Source organism: Taudactylus pleione, unplaced genomic scaffold (assembly GCF_031769625.1).
Source record: "Taudactylus pleione unplaced genomic scaffold, aTauple2 ptg001987l, whole genome shotgun sequence".
Lineage (NCBI taxonomy): Eukaryota > Metazoa > Chordata > Amphibia > Anura > Myobatrachidae > Taudactylus > Taudactylus pleione.
Window position 1 is genome coordinate 1,517,055 of NW_028286383.1, and position 19,228 is coordinate 1,536,282.

Here is a 19,228-nt window from a genome sequence, read left to right on the forward strand (position 1 = left end):
TTAATTGAACTGAATCTCATTACAGCTAAAATGCCTTGCGGCTCCTGAGTTCATGTATGAGCAGTCCTTGCAGTGGTTATCTGCTGTATTTACAGGTGACTCACTGTCATGTTTAGCGAATATTTATCACTATTACACAATATCGATAATCTGCAGTTATTGAGAATATCGCTTAGATCTCCATGCCTGTGTCCAGATAGGGATCATTTATCAGATACACAGCCTGTAATAATAATGTACTCTGCTGCAGGTATAAAGATTACCCATAGTGCAAAGAGAAGGTCCAGACGGTTATTTAGACATCAGCCTGATTTTGCCATAAAACCTATTTCTGCTTTAGAGGCTCTGTTGCTAGAATCTTGCTGGTCTCCACAGTTCATGGCCTATTACGGCTCGGGGAAGCTCTCCATCCCGGTAGACGGCTCGGGGATGCTCTCCGTCCCGGTAGACGGCTCGGGGATGCTCTCCGTCCCGGTAGACAGCTCGGGGATGCTCTCCGTCCCGGTAGACCGCTCGGGGATGCTCTCCGTCCCGGTAGACCGCTCGGGGATGCTCTCCGTCCCTGTAGACCGCTCGGGGATGCTCTCCGTCCCTGTAGACCGCTCGGGGATCCCCTCCGTCCCTGTAGACGGCTCGGGGATCCCCTCCGTCCCTGTACACGGCTCGGGGATCCTCTCCGTCCCTGTACACGGCTCGGGGATCCTCTCCGTCCCTGTACACGGCTCGGGGATCCTCTCCGTCCCTGTAGACGGCTCGGGGATCCTCTCCGTCCCTGTAGACGGCTCGGGGATCCTCTCGGGAGCAGCCAGGGAGGACCTGCTTCTTCATCTTCGGGGGAGGGCCAGACAATAGCCAACATTAGGCCCCGCCCCTTTACTGGAAACCCCAGCGGGTCCGCGAGGCAGCAAGGCTAAATGACACGATTTGCACACCCTCCATACGGACCCGCAAATGTCTCAGAAAATCTCCTCATCCTGCCGATGTAACTAGTAAGTGGACAAGATGGGGGAGATTTTGCTACTCTTTCAGGGGTGCGGGGGAAGTTACCTAAAATATCGGGAGCCTCCTGGGAGAGTAGGTAAGTATGGCTCAATTCAATCAGGGACATTAGTGCAATGCAGTTACAAATGGCGAAGAAACACTGGCAATGGCAGCGGAGATCGCCCCCTTGTGGCCCAATTTGCTGTAATTGTGGCATATTTCAATTGAGGCCAAGGATTGAATGGAATCATGGACCGAGAGGACATCACTTTGGATTAATCTTATTGACCTCTCCATAAACATAATGGCTGCTTTCATCTTGTATTAAGATCGTCCACTCTGAGTAATTCTACATAATTCTTATCAGTTGCGTAAAAAGGATTAATAATAAGAGCAAATAGCAAATGAATATATTTTCTTCAGTTTCCTGAATAGATCCAGTCAATTCCCAAACATTACCACCCTAACCCTAACATTACCTCCCTAACATTACCTCCCTAACCCTACCTCCCTAACATTACCTCCCTAACCCTAATATAACCCCCCTAACCCTAATATTACCTCCCTAACATTACTTCCTTAATATTACCTCCCTAACCATAATATTAACTCCCTAACCCTAACATTACCTCCCTAACCCTATTACCTCCTTAATATTACCTCCCTAACCATAATATTACCTCGCTAACCCTAAAATTACCTCCCAAACCCTAATATAACCCCCTTAAACCTTATATTACCTCCCTAACATTACCTCCCTAACATTACCTCCCTAACCATAATATTAACTCCATAACATTACCTCCCTAACCTTACCTCCATAACCCTAACATTACCTCCCTAACCCTACCTCCCTAACCCTAACATTACCTCCCTAACCCTAATATTACCTCCCTAACCATGATATTAACTCCCTAACATTACCTCCCTAACCCTACCTCCCTAACATTACCTCCCTAACCCTAACATTACCTCCCTAACCCTACCTCCCTAACCCTAACATTACCTCCCTAGCCCTAACATTACCTCCCTAACCCGAATAAAACCCCCCTAACCCTAATATTACCTCCCTAACATTACCTCCCTAATATTACCTCCTTAACCATAATATTAACTCCCTAACGTTACCTCAATAACCCTAATATTACCTCCCTAACCCTAACATTACCTCCCTAACCCTAATATTACCTCCCTAATATTACCTCCCAAAACATAATATTAACTCCCTAACCCTAATATTACCTCCCTAACCATAATATTACCTCCCTAACCATAATATTAACTCCCTATCCCTAACATTACCTCCCTAACCCTAACATTACCTCCCTAATATTACCTCCCTAACCATAATATTAACTCCCTAACGCAAACATTGCCTCCCTAACCCTAATATTAACTCCCTAACCCTAATATTACCTCCCTAACATTGCCTCCCTAACCCTAATATTACCTCTCTAATATTACCTCCCTAACCCTAATATTGCCTCCCTAACCCTAATATTGCCTCCCTAACCCTAACATTAACTCCCTAACCATAATATTAACTCCCTAACCCTAATATTACCTCCCTAACATTGCCTCCCTAACCCTAATATTACCTCTCTAATATTACCTCCCTAACCCTAATATTGCCTCCCTAACCCTAATATTGCCTCCCTAACCCTAACATTAACTCCCTAACCATAATATTAACTCCCTAACCCTAATATTAGCTCCCTAACATTACCTCCCTAACCCTAATATTACCTCTCTAATATTACCTCTCTAATATTACCTCCCTAACCCTAATATTAACTCCCTAACCCTAATATTACCTCTCTAATATTACCTCCCTAACCCTAATATTAACTCCCTAACCCTAATATTACCTCCCTAACATTACCTCCCAAACCCTAATATTACCTCTCTAATATTACCTCCCTAACCCTAATATTGCCTCCCTAACCCTAATATTGCCTCCCTAACCCTAACATTACCTACCTAACCCTAATATTGCCTCCCTAACCCTAATATTACCTCTCTAATATTACCTCCCTAATATTACCTCCCTAACCCTAACATTACCTCGCTATCCCTAATATTACCTCCCTAACCCTAATATTACCTCCCTAATATTACCTCCCTAACCCTAATATTACCTCTCTAATATTACCTCCCTAACCCTAATATTGCCTCCCTAACCCTAATATTGCCTCCCTAACCCTAACATTAACTACCTAACCCTAAAATTACCTCCCTAACCCTAATATTACCTCTCTAACATTACCTCCCTAACCCTAATATTAACTCCCTAACCCTAATATTAGCTCCCTAACATTACCTCCCTAACCCTATTACCTCTCTAATATTACCTCTCTAATATTACCTCCCTAATATTACCTCCCTAACCCTAATATTGCCTCCCTAACCCTAATATTGCCTCCCTAACCCTAACATTAACTCCCTAACCCTAATATTACCTCCCTAATATTACCTCCCTAACCCTAATATTAACTCCCTAACCCTAATATTAGCTCCCTAACATTACCTCCCTAACCCTAATATTAGCTCCCTAACCCTAATATTACCTCCCTAACATTACCTCCCTAACCCTAATATTAGCTCCCTAATATTACCTCAGTAACCCTAATATTACCTCCCTAACCCTAATATTAACTCCCTAACCCTAATATTAGCTCCCTAACATTACCTCCCTAACCCTAATATTACCTCTCTAATATTACCTCTCTAATATTACCTCTCTAATATTACCTCCCTAACCATAATATTACCTCCCTAACCCTAATATTGCCTCCCTAACCCTAATATTACCTCTCTAATATTACCTCCCTAACCCTAACATTACCTCGCTATCCCTCATATTACCTCCCTAACCCTAATATTACCTCCCTAATATTACCTCCCTAACCCTAATATTGCCTCCCTAACCCTAACATTAACTCCCTAACCATAATATTAACTCCCTAACCATAATATTTCCTCCCTAACATTACCTCCCTAACCCTAACATTACCTCCCTAACCCTAATATTACCTCCCTAACATTACCTCCCTAACATTACCTCTCTAATATTACCTCTCTAATATTACCTCCCTAACCCTAATATTGCCTCCCTAACCCTAATATTACTTCCCTAACATTGCCTCCCTAACATTACCTCCCTAACCCTAATATTACCTCCCTAACCCTAATATTAACTCCCTAACCCTAATATTACCTCTCTAATATTACCTCTCTAATATTACCTCCCTAACCCTAATATTGCCTCCCTAACCCTAATATTACCTCTCTAATATTACCTCCCTAATATTACCTCCCTAACCCTAATATTAACTCCCTAACCCTAATATTACCTCCCTAACATTGCCTCCCTAACCCTAATATTACCTCCCTAACCCTAATACTAACTCCCCAACCCTAATATTACCTCCCTAACCCTAATACCTCCCTAACCCTAATATCACCTCCCTAACCCTAATACCTCCCTAACCCTAATATCACCTCCCTAACATTACCTCCCTAACCCTAACATTACCTCGCTATCCCTAATATTACCTCCCTAACCCTAATATTACCTCCCTAACATTACCTCCCTAACCCTACCTCCCTAACCCTAATATTACCTCCCTAACATTACCTCCCTAACCCTAACATTACCTCCCTAACCCTAATATTACCTCCCTAACATTGCCTCCCTAACATTACCTCCCTAACCCTAACATTACCTCCCTAACCCTAATATTACCTCCCTAACATTGCCTCCCTAACATTACCTCCCTAACCCTAATATTACCTCCCTAACCCTAATATTAACTCCCTAACCCTAATATTAGCTCCCTAACATTACCTCCCTAACCCTAATATTACCTCTCTAATATTACCTCCCTAACCCTATTATTAACTCCCTAACCCTAATATTAACTCCCTAACCCTAATATTAGCTCCCTAACATTACCTCCCTAACCCTAATATTACCTCTCTAATATTACCTCTCTAATATTACCTCCCTAACCCTAATATTGCCTCCCTAATATTACCTCCCTAACCCTAATATTAACTCCCTAACCCTAATATTACCTCCCTAACATTGCCTCCCTAACATTACCTCCCTAACCCTAATATTACCTCCCTAATATTACCTCCCTAACCCTAATATTGCCTCCCTAACCCTAATATTAACTCCCCAACCCTAATATTACCTCCCTAACCCTAATACCTCCCTAACCCTAATATCACCTCCCTAACCCTAATATTAACTCCCTAACCCTAATATTACCTCCCTAACATTGCCTCCCTAACCCTAATATTACCTCCCTAACCCTAATATTACCTCCCTAATATTACCTCCCTAACCCTAATATTGCCTCCCTAACCCTAATATTAACTCCCCAACCCTAATATTACCTCCCTAACCCTAATACCTCCCTAACCCTAATATCACCTCCCTAACCCTAATATTAACTCCCTAACCCTATTACCTCCCTAACATTGCCTCCCTAACCCTAATATTAACTCCCCAACCCTAATATTACCTCCCTAATATTACCTCCCTAACCCTAACATTACCTCGCTATCCCTAATATTACCTCCCTAACCCTAATATTACCTCCCTAACATTACCTCCCTAACCCTAACATTACCTCCCTAACCCTAATATTACCTCCCTAACATTACCTCTCTAACATTACCTCCCTAACCCTAATATTAGCTCCCTAACATTACCTCCCTAACCCTAATATTACCTCTGTAATATTACCTCTCTAATATTACCTCCCTAACCCTAATATTGCCTCCCTAACCCTAATATTACCTCTCTAATATTACCTCCCTAACCCTAATACCTACCTAACCCTAATACCTCCCTAACCCTAATATTACCTCCCTAAATAAAACACAACAATTTGCGTATACTTCTTATGTCTGCTAATTAGAATTGGAAACCGTTATTTTCTCTGATTGCCTTTATTATGTTTATGAGCTATATACATAAGTTTTCTCTAGTCCCATACTATAACTTGCATATACATATATTGTGCTTGAGGTACAGTACAGATTATCACATTTCTTTATTGCATGTTTGCAGATAAACGTAGACTTCATTTTTAACTATGGATTTTGTGTATTTTAGATATACAGTATATTTTTCCAAAATAAAGTCTCACATTGAGCAATGTATGAGCTGATCATTTGTGGATTTTTATTTATATTTATTTAGCAGATGTAATATGTTCTCTAATCAGCAGTAACCAGATGGGAGGTAAACTAAATGAACATCTTAAACAATCACATGACAGCGATACATTATTCTCTGAGGAGATTCCATTCCAGCAATGAAACGAGTCAGATTTCTGCTATAATTCATTTCCAGGACCTCTGGTTCATTTACTGAGAGGTTCTAGACTCACATAACAGCCTGTGGGTCTGACCATCCCAGCTGCATCCTATAGCTTGGCCACTCCAACTGGTGACGCTATCCACTCACCTGCCGTATGTAAATGTACCACACTCCAACTGGTGACGCTATCCACTCACCTGCCATATGTAACTGTACCAAACTCCAACTGGTGACACTATCCACTCACCTGCTGTATGTAACTGTACCACACTCCAACTGGTGACACTATCCACTCACCTGTCATATGTAACTGTACCGTGTTCCAACTGGTGACGCTATCCACTCACCTGCCGTATGTAAATGTACCACACTCCAACTGGTGACTCTATCCACTCACCTGCCGTATGTAAATGTACCACACTCCAACTGGTGACTCTATCCACCTACCTGTCGTATGTAACTGTACCGTGTTCCAACTGGTGACGCTACCCACTCACCTGCCATTTGTAACTGTACCGCATTCCAACTGGTGACGCTATCCACTCACACCATGCTCCAACTGGTGACGCTATCCACTCACCTGCCATATGTAAATGGACCGCGCTCCAACTGGTGACGCTATCCACACCTGCCGTATGTAACTTTACCGCGCTCCAACTGGTGACGCTATCCACTCACACCACGTTCCAACTGGTGACGCTATCCACTCACCTGCCTTATGTAAATCTACCATGCTCCAACTGGTGACACTATCCACTCACCTGCCGTATGTAACTGTACCGCGCTCCAACTAGTGACACTATCCACTCACCTGCCATAAGTAAATCTACTGCGCTCCAGCTATTGACATTATCCACTGTTACAAGTCGCAGTCACGACTTACTTCCCTCTAGCAATTTACCTCCTTCCAGTTCCGTCGTTTTCTAGGCCCCTATTTGTGCATGCTGGCCTTTTGCTGCCTCGCTCACTTTAGCGTTCCAGGTGGATCTCTTGGCTCTGCGGCATGGTCAGCGCTCCTGTTGCTTTCCTTTGTATTGGATTCAGTGTCATCAGCTTTCCAGCCGCACCATCAGCTCCCAAGCTGCTACCAGCTTCGTTGCCGCTCCATCGGCTTCCCAGCCACTCCGTCGCCTCTCAAGCCACATCATCGGCTCTCAAAGCTGCACCATCAGTTCTCCAACTTGAACTACCGGCTTCAGTTGCACCATCGTTCTCTAATCTGTATAACCAGCTCCAAGCCACATCATCGCCAATCAAGTTGCATCATCGACATTCAAAGCCGCTTGTTTCCTGTTTCTCACACTACCACTGGTTCACATAGGTCAATTGTGTAAACCACTACTAAGACCAGGTGGCCAACTAAGTACTGGTGAACATTCCTAGTTCTAAGGGAACAACGGGTGGCTGTTAGTGGTGGAAACCCTCGTTAGCCTGGGTTCTAGGGGGTTTACACAAAGCGGTCTAGGAATCTGTAACATTACAGAATAGTTGGCCCAAAGGAAGATAATATGGAACAGGAACAGAATCCTTCCCATGTGCTTGCTGCACAATTCAAGTACTCACACAAAAGGTCCAAGAGGTTACCCTACGTGGTCCGGTCTTCTGTGGTTCCATTCGCGCTCAAAGAACCCAAGATGAACCTACTATTTTTCGGGGATCGCAGACAATTCCTCAACTTTAGGGAAAGTTGTAAACTCTACTTCAGGTTATGTTCTGTTTCCTCGAAGACAGAACCTCAATGAGTTGGGCTGGTTATTTCCCTTCTCCAGGGTGATCCTCATACTTGGGCCTTTGGTTTACCCTCAACACATGTGCCATGGAGTTATTATATGATGACCAAGACAGAACTGCTTTGGTCGAAACTGCGCTCCCTCAAACAGGGACAGAAGGCCATGGAAGATTATTTTTCTGAATTCCGTAGATGGGCAACAGAGTCTGGTTGGAATGACCTGGCCTTATGCAGTAAATTTAGTCTTGGACTCTGAGGCCATCAAGGATATCCTTTGTCCAGCATCCCCCTTCTGAGTATTTGGACGAACTCATGCATAAGGAAAATCAGAATTGACTGTCTTCGGGAACGTAGACGGGAGTAAAACCTTCCTACAAGATTGCCTGGCTTCAGTCTTCGGATCCAAAGGAGCCTATGCAAATTGGTGCCTTTCGATTACCTCCAGAAGAGAGATGCAGGAGACATTCCTAGGATCTCTGTTTGTATTGCAGGGACAAAGGACATTCCCTGAGTAATTGTTCACTCAGGCCAGTAAAAGGCAAGGCCTAAGTATTTGGGATGAATTGCATTAAGGCCTGGCTCCCATTTCCTCCGAAAACTCAATACTAGTCCCTGCAGCTATCCAACTCGTTGATTCCACCTTGACCACTTCTGCATTTCTGGATAGCAGTGCAGCTGGCAATTTCATGGATTTTTTTTTTTGAGTCTCTGGGTGTACCCACTGTTTCTTTGGATCAGGAAATTTCTTTGCGGTCTGGAAGTATGAAATGATCTCCAATGGTTGTATTAAATTCAAAACAACTCCTTTCCGGTTGACTATTGGTGTTCTACATTCAGAGGTTATTTCTTTTTTCCTTCTCCACTGTCCATTGGCACCCATCGTTCTTGGTGTCCCTTAGCTCAGAGATCATAATCTTGTTATTGACTGGTCCTCCGGGGGAAATCATGAGATGGAGTCGTGCATGCCAGTCTAGTTGTCTTGCTGTACCTGTTTGGGCGGTTCATCCTGCTGTTGTCGAAACTTCTCCAACCATTCCAGTCCATTACCATGGATACTCCAATGCCTTTTCTAAGCAATTAGCTAATGTCCTTCCTCCACTTTGACCATACGACTGTGCTATCAATTTAGTCCCTGGGGCCAAGCTACCCAAAGGCTGGTTGTATTCTTTGTTTATTCCGGAAGGTAAGGCGATGAAGGAATACATTGAGGATGCCCTGGAGAAAGGATTTATCCACCCCTTTAAATCACTGGTTGTGGCTGGTTTCTTCTCTGTTAGGAAGGACGGGTCTCTCTATCCCTGAATCGATTATAGGGGTCTATGAAACATCACCGTTAAAAAATCCTGCCCGCTTCCTCTCATTTTGGTTCTCTTTGATCAGCTACATCAAGCCACCATCTTTTCTAAAATGAATCTTCGGGGAGCTTACAACCAAATCTGAATTAAGAGTGGCGACGAGTGGAAGACGGCTTTCAGTATTCACTCAGGACACTGAGTACCTGGCCATGCCATTTGGCCTAGCCAAGGCACCGGCGGTCTTTCAAGATCTCATTAACGATGTCCTTCGGAAATTCCTGGGAAGTTTTGTAGTGGTTTACCTTGACAACATTCTTATTTTCTCACAGTGAGTGGATCAACACCATCAGCATGTTCGCCAAGTTTTGCAGAAGTTGAGAGAGAACCATCTTTATGCTAAGCTGGAGAAATGCAAGTTCGATGTCACCCAAATCTCTTTCCTAGGCTACATAATTTCCTCCCAGGGATTTTCCATGGATCCTAGCAAAGTCAAAACCATACTGGAGTGGGTTCAACCAACTACCCTTAAAGCAATTCAGCGCTACCTCGGGTTTGCAAATTATTATAAAAGGAGGTTTATCAAGTCTTTCTCTACTTGTGTGACACCTATTGTAGAACTGACCAAGAAAGGAGCCGACACCTTCAAATTTGACTTCCAAAGCTGTTCAGGATTTCGAAGCTCTTAAGACTGCCTTCACGCAGGCTCCAGTGCTTCGCCATCCTAATCCAGATTTCCCATTTAATCTGGAAGTTGACGCCTCAGAGATGGGAGCTGGAGCTATCCTGTACCAGAAGGATTCTGTTGACAACAAATTGCACCCCTGTGCTTTCTTTTCCTGCAAATTCACCTCGGCAGAACGCAACTACGATGTGGGTAATCGGGAGTTGCTCACGATTAAGTGGGCCTTCGAGGACTGGAGGCACTGGCTGGAGAGGGCCAAACACCAAATCACAGTTCTTACCGACCATAAGAACTTGTCATACATCCAGTCTGCTAAGAGATTGAACTCCCGACAAGCATGATGGGTGTTGATGTTTTTAGATCCAGGATGAAATTATGAGAAAATTGAACTGGGTAAAAAAACATCAAGGCGGATGCGCTCTCCAGAAGCTTTGTTCCAGTGCAGCAGTTAATTAGTTCTTATGAACGGCTTATTCCTGAGTCTCACATTCATTGTGCTATCACCCGGAATTTGGCTGAGCTCATTCAGGCCTGTCAGTTGGAATCACCTCTAGATAAACCTTCCCGTCTTCTGCTTGTTCCAGAAAGATTCAGGAAGTCAGTCTTACTGGATTTGCATTCTTGATGAGCTTTCGGTCATCCTGGCATAAGTAAGACCTTAGAGTTACTCTCCCACTCAGTCTGGTGGCCTTCTCTGAACAAAGAGGATCGTGAATTTGTTCTGGCATGTGAGATCTGTGTTTGAAATAAAGAGACCTTGGACACACATAGCCATGGACTTTATTGTTGATCTCCCAGTTTCTGCTCGATGCTTTCTTATCTGGACAGTGGTGGACCGATTTAGTAAGATGGCACACTTCATTCCTTTGACTAAGCTACCATCTGCCATCGAACTCTCCAGCATGTTCTTCCAGCATATCTTTTGCCTGATTAGTCTACCTGTGGATATTGTGTCGGATCGAGGAACACAATTTGTGTCACAGTTCTGGAGAGCCTTCTGTTCTTCCTTAGGCACCTGTCTCAGGCTTTCTCTAGGGTACCATCCGCAATCCAATGGGCAAACTGAGCGTGTTAACCAGTCTCTGGAGCAATATTTATGCTGTTATGTCTCCAAATGTCATAATGACTGGGTTTCTCATCTGCCGCTTGCTGAATTTGCTTTTAACTACTCGTTTCATTCAGCATCTTCAGTGTCTCCTTTCTTTTGCATCACTGGTCAACATCCCAAGCCAAATTCTTTTGACTCCACTTTTCCTGTTTCGCTTTCTGTCCTCTGCTCCATCGCATTTGGAGCAGGGTTCATCAAAGTCTTCGGAAGGTCTCTCTCCACACCAAGGAGTCTGCTGATAGACATCGGAGGTCATGTGTCTTCAAGAAGGGCGATTTGGTTTGGCTCTCTATGAAAAACATTAAGCTTCACCAACCTACTCAGAAACTAGGTCCTAGGTTCATTGGTCCATTTCGCACCACTGCTCAGGTTAATCCGGTAGCTTTCAATCTTCAATTACCCAAGTCTCTCAACATCAACAACACCTTCCACTGTTACTTATTCAAACCAGTCTTCAGCACCATCAAATTCAAGCCCTAGCTTCCATCCAGACCTGCTTCGATTGTGGTTCACGGTCAACATGAAATTGTTATTGAGAAGATCTTGGACTCTAGGTTTTCGAGGGGTAGTTTGCAGTTCTTGGTTCACTGGAAGGGCTATGGCCCGGAGGAACACTCCTGGGTCCCTGAGACTGCCCTATATGCTCCTAGACTGAAGAGACTTTTCTTCCGAGATTTTCATGACATACCGGGTTCTATGGGCTCTTCAACCCCGTGTCATGGGGGAATTTGGTACTGTTACAAGTTGCGGTCACGACTTGCTTTCCCATAGCAATTTACTGCCTTCCGGCAATGTGGTTCCAGTTCCGTCGGTTGCTAGGCAATCTGGATGCCACAGGATGCCACGTGCTGTCCACAGCACAGCAGGATTGGTACCTTCCCCTAGTTGTGCATGCTGGCCTTTTGCTGCCTCACCGACTATAGCATTCCTGGTGGATCTCTTTGCTCTGCTGCATGGTCAGCGCTCCTGTTGATTTCCTTTGCATTGTATCCAGTAGTATCGGCTTCCCAGTCGCACCATCAGCTCCCAAGCTGCTACCGGGCTTTGTTGCCACTCCATTGGTTCTCAAAGCCGCACCATTGGCTCTCCAACTTGAATGGCTTCAGCCACACTATCGGCTCTCCAACTTGAACTAAAGGCTTCAGCCGTGCCATCGGCTCTCAGAGCTGTATAACCTGCTCCAAGCCGCACCATCGACTCTCAAAGCTGCTTCACTGACTTTGTCTGTTTCCGGTTTCTCACACTACCACTGGTTCCCCACAGGTAATTTGTGTAAACCTTTACTACCCTGAGTTTTAAAACTAGGCGGCCATCTAAGTACCGGTGAACATTCCTAGTTCTAGCCACTAGGGTGGCTGTTAGTGGTGGAAGACCTCGCTAGCCTGGGTTTTAAAGGGGTTTACACAAAGCGGTCTAGCAAAAAAACAATCTAAATTGATCTACATCGATGTTGTGTTTCAGGGGCTAAATCACACATTTACTAAAAAAAAAAATTTGATATAGATTTTCAGTGTTAGTAAATGTGTGATTTAGCCCCCAAAACACAACATTATTGTTGAACGACTTGGATCGATTTTTAATCATTTAAAAACGACCTTTGGAGATAAAGCTAAAGTTATTTTGGACTTGGCTATACTTAGGGGGATATGTATCAAAGCTTGGAGAGAGATAAAGTACCAGCCAATGAGCTCCTAACTCATTTATCACACATAACCTGTAACATGGCAGTTAGGAGCTGATCTCTCTTGACCTAATCTTTCTCCAAGTTTTGATAAATAACCCCCTTATTTTGGAATTTTTTGCATTAATCTGGAGGAAAACCTAATTGGTAATATTGATATACTTTACCTTCCTGTCTGCAACATTATGCAAATGGGATATAAACCCCTTCTCTTCAGTACGTGTGGCTGAAATGTGCAAGGACTGAGAAGCACACTCTTAGCGCCTGTGCGCACTAATACGGATTGGTGCGTCCTTATACATTACTATCACTATGGTTGGTACAGTGTCTCTGCCTGAACATGGCCCCCTAAGCTTGTGGTGGATCATCTGTGAATGCAGCTACTCCCACTGACACACCCATAATATGCCCACTGAACGAAGCGGTCACAACACAAGCCCCAGCCTGCGCTCAGATATGCCAACCCGACACAGGTGGGTGGTTATGACGTGGGTTTTACTCAAGCTGCCACTGCGAAGAGTATTAGAATAGCGCTCTTGTGATCGCCAGACACTTAATGCACAATTACACATGTAGCATGGACCTCTCCAGGCCGTGATTACATAGAGCAGAGATAATGCTGATACATTATTAGGATTTACTGAGATAATATCTCCAGGGTTATATTACAAGGAAACACAGGTGAATAAACAAGACATACAGATATACAGGCACAGATATAATACATATATACAGACATACAGATATACAGGCACAGATATACAAGCACAGATATACAGACATACAGATATACAGATATAATACAGATATACAGGCACAGATATAATACATATATACAGACATACAGATATACAGGCACAGATATACAAGCACAGATATACAGACATACAGATATACAGATATAATACAGATATACAGGCACAGATATAATACAGATATACAAGCACAGATATACAGACATACAGATATACAGGCACAGATATACAGACACACAGACATACAGATATACAGGCATACAGATATACAGATATACAGGCACACAGACATACAGATATACAGACACACAGACATACAGATATACAGATATACAGACATACAGATATACAGGCACAGATATACAGGCACACAGACATACAGATATACAGGCATACAGATATACAGGCACACAGACATACAGATATACAGATACACAGGCACAGATATACAGACATACAGATATACAGATACACAGGCACAGATATACAGACACAGATATAATACAGATATACAGGCACAGATATAATACAGATATACAGGTACAGATATACAGGCACACAGACATACAGATATACAGACATACAGATATACAGATACACAGGCACAGATATAATACAGAGATACAGGCACAGATATAATACAGAGATACAGGCACAGATATACAGACATACAGATATACAGGCACAGATTGATTTCAATAAAAGAGAAGGATAAAAAGTCAGAACCCTAAATGGTCTTACTCTGAGGTATTAGGAGATCTGTGTGGCGGAGACCACAGGACAGGAGATGGGAGCACTACTAGCACGAAGCTTCTCCCTTATAGAGTGAACACAAAGTAGTGCGGGTTGCTGATCCTTAGAGTTCCAAAGTTACCCTCTCCCCCGCAAGCCTCCACCCTCTCCTGGCTCAAAAGGTCTCCCTAGGTCTGTGTAGATGTAATTAGAACGGCTACAGTCAGTGTCATATCTCCATATTTTATGGCAGGAAAGATGATAAACTAAGATTAACAAAATGACCCTCTAGCAGCCGGTGTGTCTGTGTGTAGGGCTTAAACAAGGGCCCCCTAGGGTGAAAGCAAACACTCTTTCCATGAAGATTTTGTCTTCAAAGACTAGGTAGCACCTGGCCACTTGGTTCTGAGTAGCTGATGCAATGCAGACACAGTTGTGACATAATGTACCAATTCATAGCAAACACATTCCTGACATATACATTTTATAAAATATGCTCACGGCCAGACTGTTACTCATAGTAATGTGAGTACACTTTACCCAGGGTACACGGAAGGCACACAGTCATGACAAGTGACACTGCTGAATCACCGTAACCCATGGCGATGGTCATAGAACACAAAGCATGACCCTCCCGTGGCACTCACAGCATGACCCTCCCGTGGCACTCACAGCATGACACTCCCGTGGCACACACAGCATGACACTCCCGTGGCACACAAAGCATAACCCTAACCCTAACACACAAAGCATGACACTCCCTTGACACACAAAGCATGACACTCCCTTGACACACAAAGCATGACACTCCCATGGCACACAAAGCATGACACTCCCTTGACACACAAAGCATGACACTCCCGTGGCACACAAAGCATGACACTCCCGTGGCACACAAAGCATGACACTCCCGTGGCACACAAAGCATGACACTCCCGTGGCACACAAAGCATGACACTCCCGTGGCACACAAAGCATGACACTCCCGTGGCACACAAAGCATGACACTCCCTTGACACACAAAGCATGACACTCCCTTGACACACAAAGCATGACACTCCCTTGACACACAAAGCATGACACTCCCGTGGCACACAAAGCATGACACTCCCGTGGCACACAAAGCATGACACTCCCGTGGCACACAAAGCATGACACTCCCGTGGCACACAAAGCATGACACTCCCGTGGCACACAAAGCATGACACTCCCGTGGCACACAAAGCATGACACTCCCGTGGCACACAAAGCATGACACTCCCGTGGCACACAAAGCATGACACTCCCTTGACACACAAAGCATGACACTCCCTTGACACACAAAGCATGACACTCCCTTGACACACAAAGCATGACACTCCCTTGACACACAAAGCATGACACTCCCGTGGCACACCTACTCCCATGGCACACAAAGCATGACACTCCCATGGCACACCTACTCCCATGGCACACAAAGCATGACACTCCCGTGGCACACAAAGCATGACACTCCCTTGACACACAAAGCATGACACTCCCGTGGCACACCTACTCCCATGGCACACAAAGCATGACACTCCCATGGCACACCTACTCCCATGGCACACAAAGCATGACACTCCCGTGGCACACAAAGCATGACACTCCCATGACACACCTACTCCCATGGCACACAAAGCATGACACTCCCATGGCACACACAGCATGACACTCCCATGGCACACACAGCATGACACTCCCATGGCACACACAGCATGACACTCACATGGCACACACAGCATGACACTCACATGGCACACAGCATGACACACACAGCATGACACTCCCGTGGCACACAAAGCATGACACTCCCGTGGCACACAAAGCATGACACTCCCGTGGCACACAAAGCATGACACTCCCGTGGCACACAAAGCATGACACTCCCTTGACACACAAAGCATGACACTCCCTTGACACACAAAGCATGACACTCCCTTGACACACAAAGCATGACACTCCCGTGGCACACCTACTCCCATGGCACACAAAGCATGACACTCCCATGGCACACCTACTCCCATGGCACACAAAGCATGACACTCCCGTGGCACACAAAGCATGACACTCCCTTGACACACAAAGCATGACACTCCCGTGGCACACCTACTCCCATGGCACACAAAGCATGACACTCCCATGGCACACCTACTCCCATGGCACACAAAGCATGATACTCCCGTGGCACACAAAGCATGACACTCCCATGACACACCTACTCCCATGGCACACAAAGCATGACACTCCCATGGCACACACAGCATGACACTCCCATGGCACACACAGCATGACACTCCCATGGCACACACAGCATGACACTCCCATGGCACACACAGCATGACACTCACATGGCACACACAGCATGACACTCACAAGGCACACAGCATGACACACACAGCATGACACTCCCGTGGCACACACAGCATGACACTCCCATGGCACACACAGCATGACACTCCCATGGCACTCCTACTCCCATGGCACACACAGCATGACACTCCCATGGCACACACAGCATGACACTCCCATGGCACACAAAGCATGACACTCACGTGGCACACAGCATGACACTCCCATGGCACACAAAGCATGACACTCCCGTGGCACACAAAGCATGACACTCCCGTGGCACACAAAGCATGACACTCCCGTGGCACACAAAGCATGACACTCCCGTGGCACACAAAGCATGACACTCCCGTGGCACACAAAGCATGACACTCCCGTGGCACACATACTCCCATGGCACACAAAGCATGACACTCATGTGGCACACAAAGCATGATACTCCCGTGGCACACAAAGCATGATACTCCTGTGGCACACAAAGCATGACACTCCCGTGGCACACAAAGCATGACACTCCCATGACACACAAAGCATGATACTCACATGACACACAAAGCATGATACTCACGTGACACACAAAGCATGATACTCCCGTGGCACACAAAGCATGACACTCCCGTGGCACACAAAGCATGACACTCCCGTGGCACACAAAGCATGACACTCCCATGACACACAAAGCATGACACTCCCATGACACACAAAGCATGACACTCCCATGACACACAAAGCATGATACTCACATGACACACAAAGCATGATACTCCCGTGGCACACAAAGCATAACACTCCCGTGGCACACAAAGCATGACACTCCCGTGGCACACAAAGCATGACACTCCCGTGGCACACAAAGCATGACACTCCCGTGGCACACAAAGCATGATACTCACATGACACACAAAGCATTGTGGATGCCACAGTCCATTTAGAGCCGATATGTAACTTTCTTTCACCGACTCAGAGCATCCAGCACAAACCGCTCCAAACAGCCGGAAATAATCCTCAGAGCAGTATGGCTGCCCCTCCTTCTCATGGAACCCTGCGAGGACAAGGAGCAACGTTACTCTTCTGTCAAAGGGTGCAGCGCTGGAAGTGTAGGAATTCAGTCAGAGTTTAGACAAAGGTTAGAAAGTGATTGAGTCCTTCTGTAGTGTAACTTTATACTGGAAACATTTGGAGCTTTTCCTTTACAAGTATTTATATTACTAGGCTGTGCTATCTATTATTATATTTTGCTTCTTTGATTACTCTTATACTGTCTTATATTGTTATTCTGTTAATGACAATATAGAACTTTCCTGAAAGTACAGGCTCAGGACCTGATTGTGAGGTGGATACATCATTAAGCATGGAAGCATTTGTGCATACAGCGCACACAGAAGTCGATTTATGTCCATCCTATTCCGATCTGGATGGAACATGGCCGGATCGGTCTTTCCATGAAATAGGTTAGTTTGGAGCAGGAACAGGGCAGTGACAATGTGATCGCACATAACCACCCTGACTTGTGGGAGTGTTATGGGTATTTCATGCGGGTGTCCTGGGCTCCGTGTGATTCTAGGCTCCAGACAGGTGACTACCGACTACAGGGGCTGGCTGGCAACTTTTAGCCTGGGGGGGCAAATGCATGCAGGCGGCCCTGGCAGAGGAGTAGCGTGTAGCCAGGGTGCCCGAAGAACGTGCTTACTACGGCGCCGCCCCGCCTCAAGTGTTTCATGGAGGATGCGGGTCCATATGGGATTAATGTAAGGTAATAATAAAGATTAGGGGCAGCCCCCTGTCGTAGTGCCCATATGCAGTGCCCCCGTGTGCCACAGGAGAGAACACCCTTATGCAGGCCTCCAGTAGTGCCCCCAGTAGTGATCCCCCCCTATGCAGTGCCCCTTGTGCCCCCAGTAGTAAGCCCCTTATATAGTGCCCCCAGTAGTGGTCACCCCTGTGCAGTGCCCCTTGTGCCCCCAGTAGTAAGCCCCGTTATATAGTGCCCCCAATAGTGGTACCCCCTATGCAGTGCCCCTTATATAGTGCCCCCAGTAGCAGTCCACCCCCCATGCAGTGCCCCCAATAGTGGTAACCCTTATGCAATGCCTCTTAAATAGTGGCCCCAGTTGTAGTCTCCCCCCTAAGCATTACCCCCAGTATTGCCCTTTATATAGAGCCCCCAGCAGTGGTCCCTTGATGCAGTGCCCCCAGTGGTAGTCCACTCCCCCTATGTAGTGCCCCTAGTAGTAGTCCCCTCCCCCCTATGCAGTGCCCCTAGTAGTAGTCCCCTCCCCTTGTAGTGCCCCCAGCAGTAGTAGTCCCCCACTTTGTAGTGCCCCCAGTAGTAGTAGTCCCCTCCTTGTAGTGCCCCCAGTAGTTGTCCCCCAGTAGTAGTCCGCCCAGTAGTAGTAGTCCGCCCAGTAGTAGTAGTCCCCCCCTTTGTAGTGCCCCCAGTAGTAATCCACCCCCCCGGTAGTGCCCCCAGTAGTAATCCCCCCCTGGTAGTGCCCCAATAGTAATCCCCCCTGGTAGTGCCCCCATAGTATCCCCCCTTGGTATAGTGCCCTCGGTAGTC

The 19,228-nt window shown here is 45.6% G+C and overlaps 1 protein-coding gene across 5 annotated transcripts in view; it reads right to left on the reverse strand.

The window, feature by feature from the left end:
• The window catches only part of LOC148435883 (transforming growth factor beta-1-induced transcript 1 protein-like), a 172,977-nt gene that overhangs the window by 19,270 nt on the left and 134,479 nt on the right, over positions 1-19,228 (reverse strand). For all 5 annotated transcript variants that reach the window (XM_088465388.1, XM_088465386.1, XM_088465385.1 and 2 more), the window contains one exon: positions 17,562-17,710. In XM_088465388.1, coding sequence (XP_088321514.1) covers positions 17,562-17,710 — 149 coding nt within the window. The remainder of the gene's footprint in view (positions 1-17,561; positions 17,711-19,228) is intronic.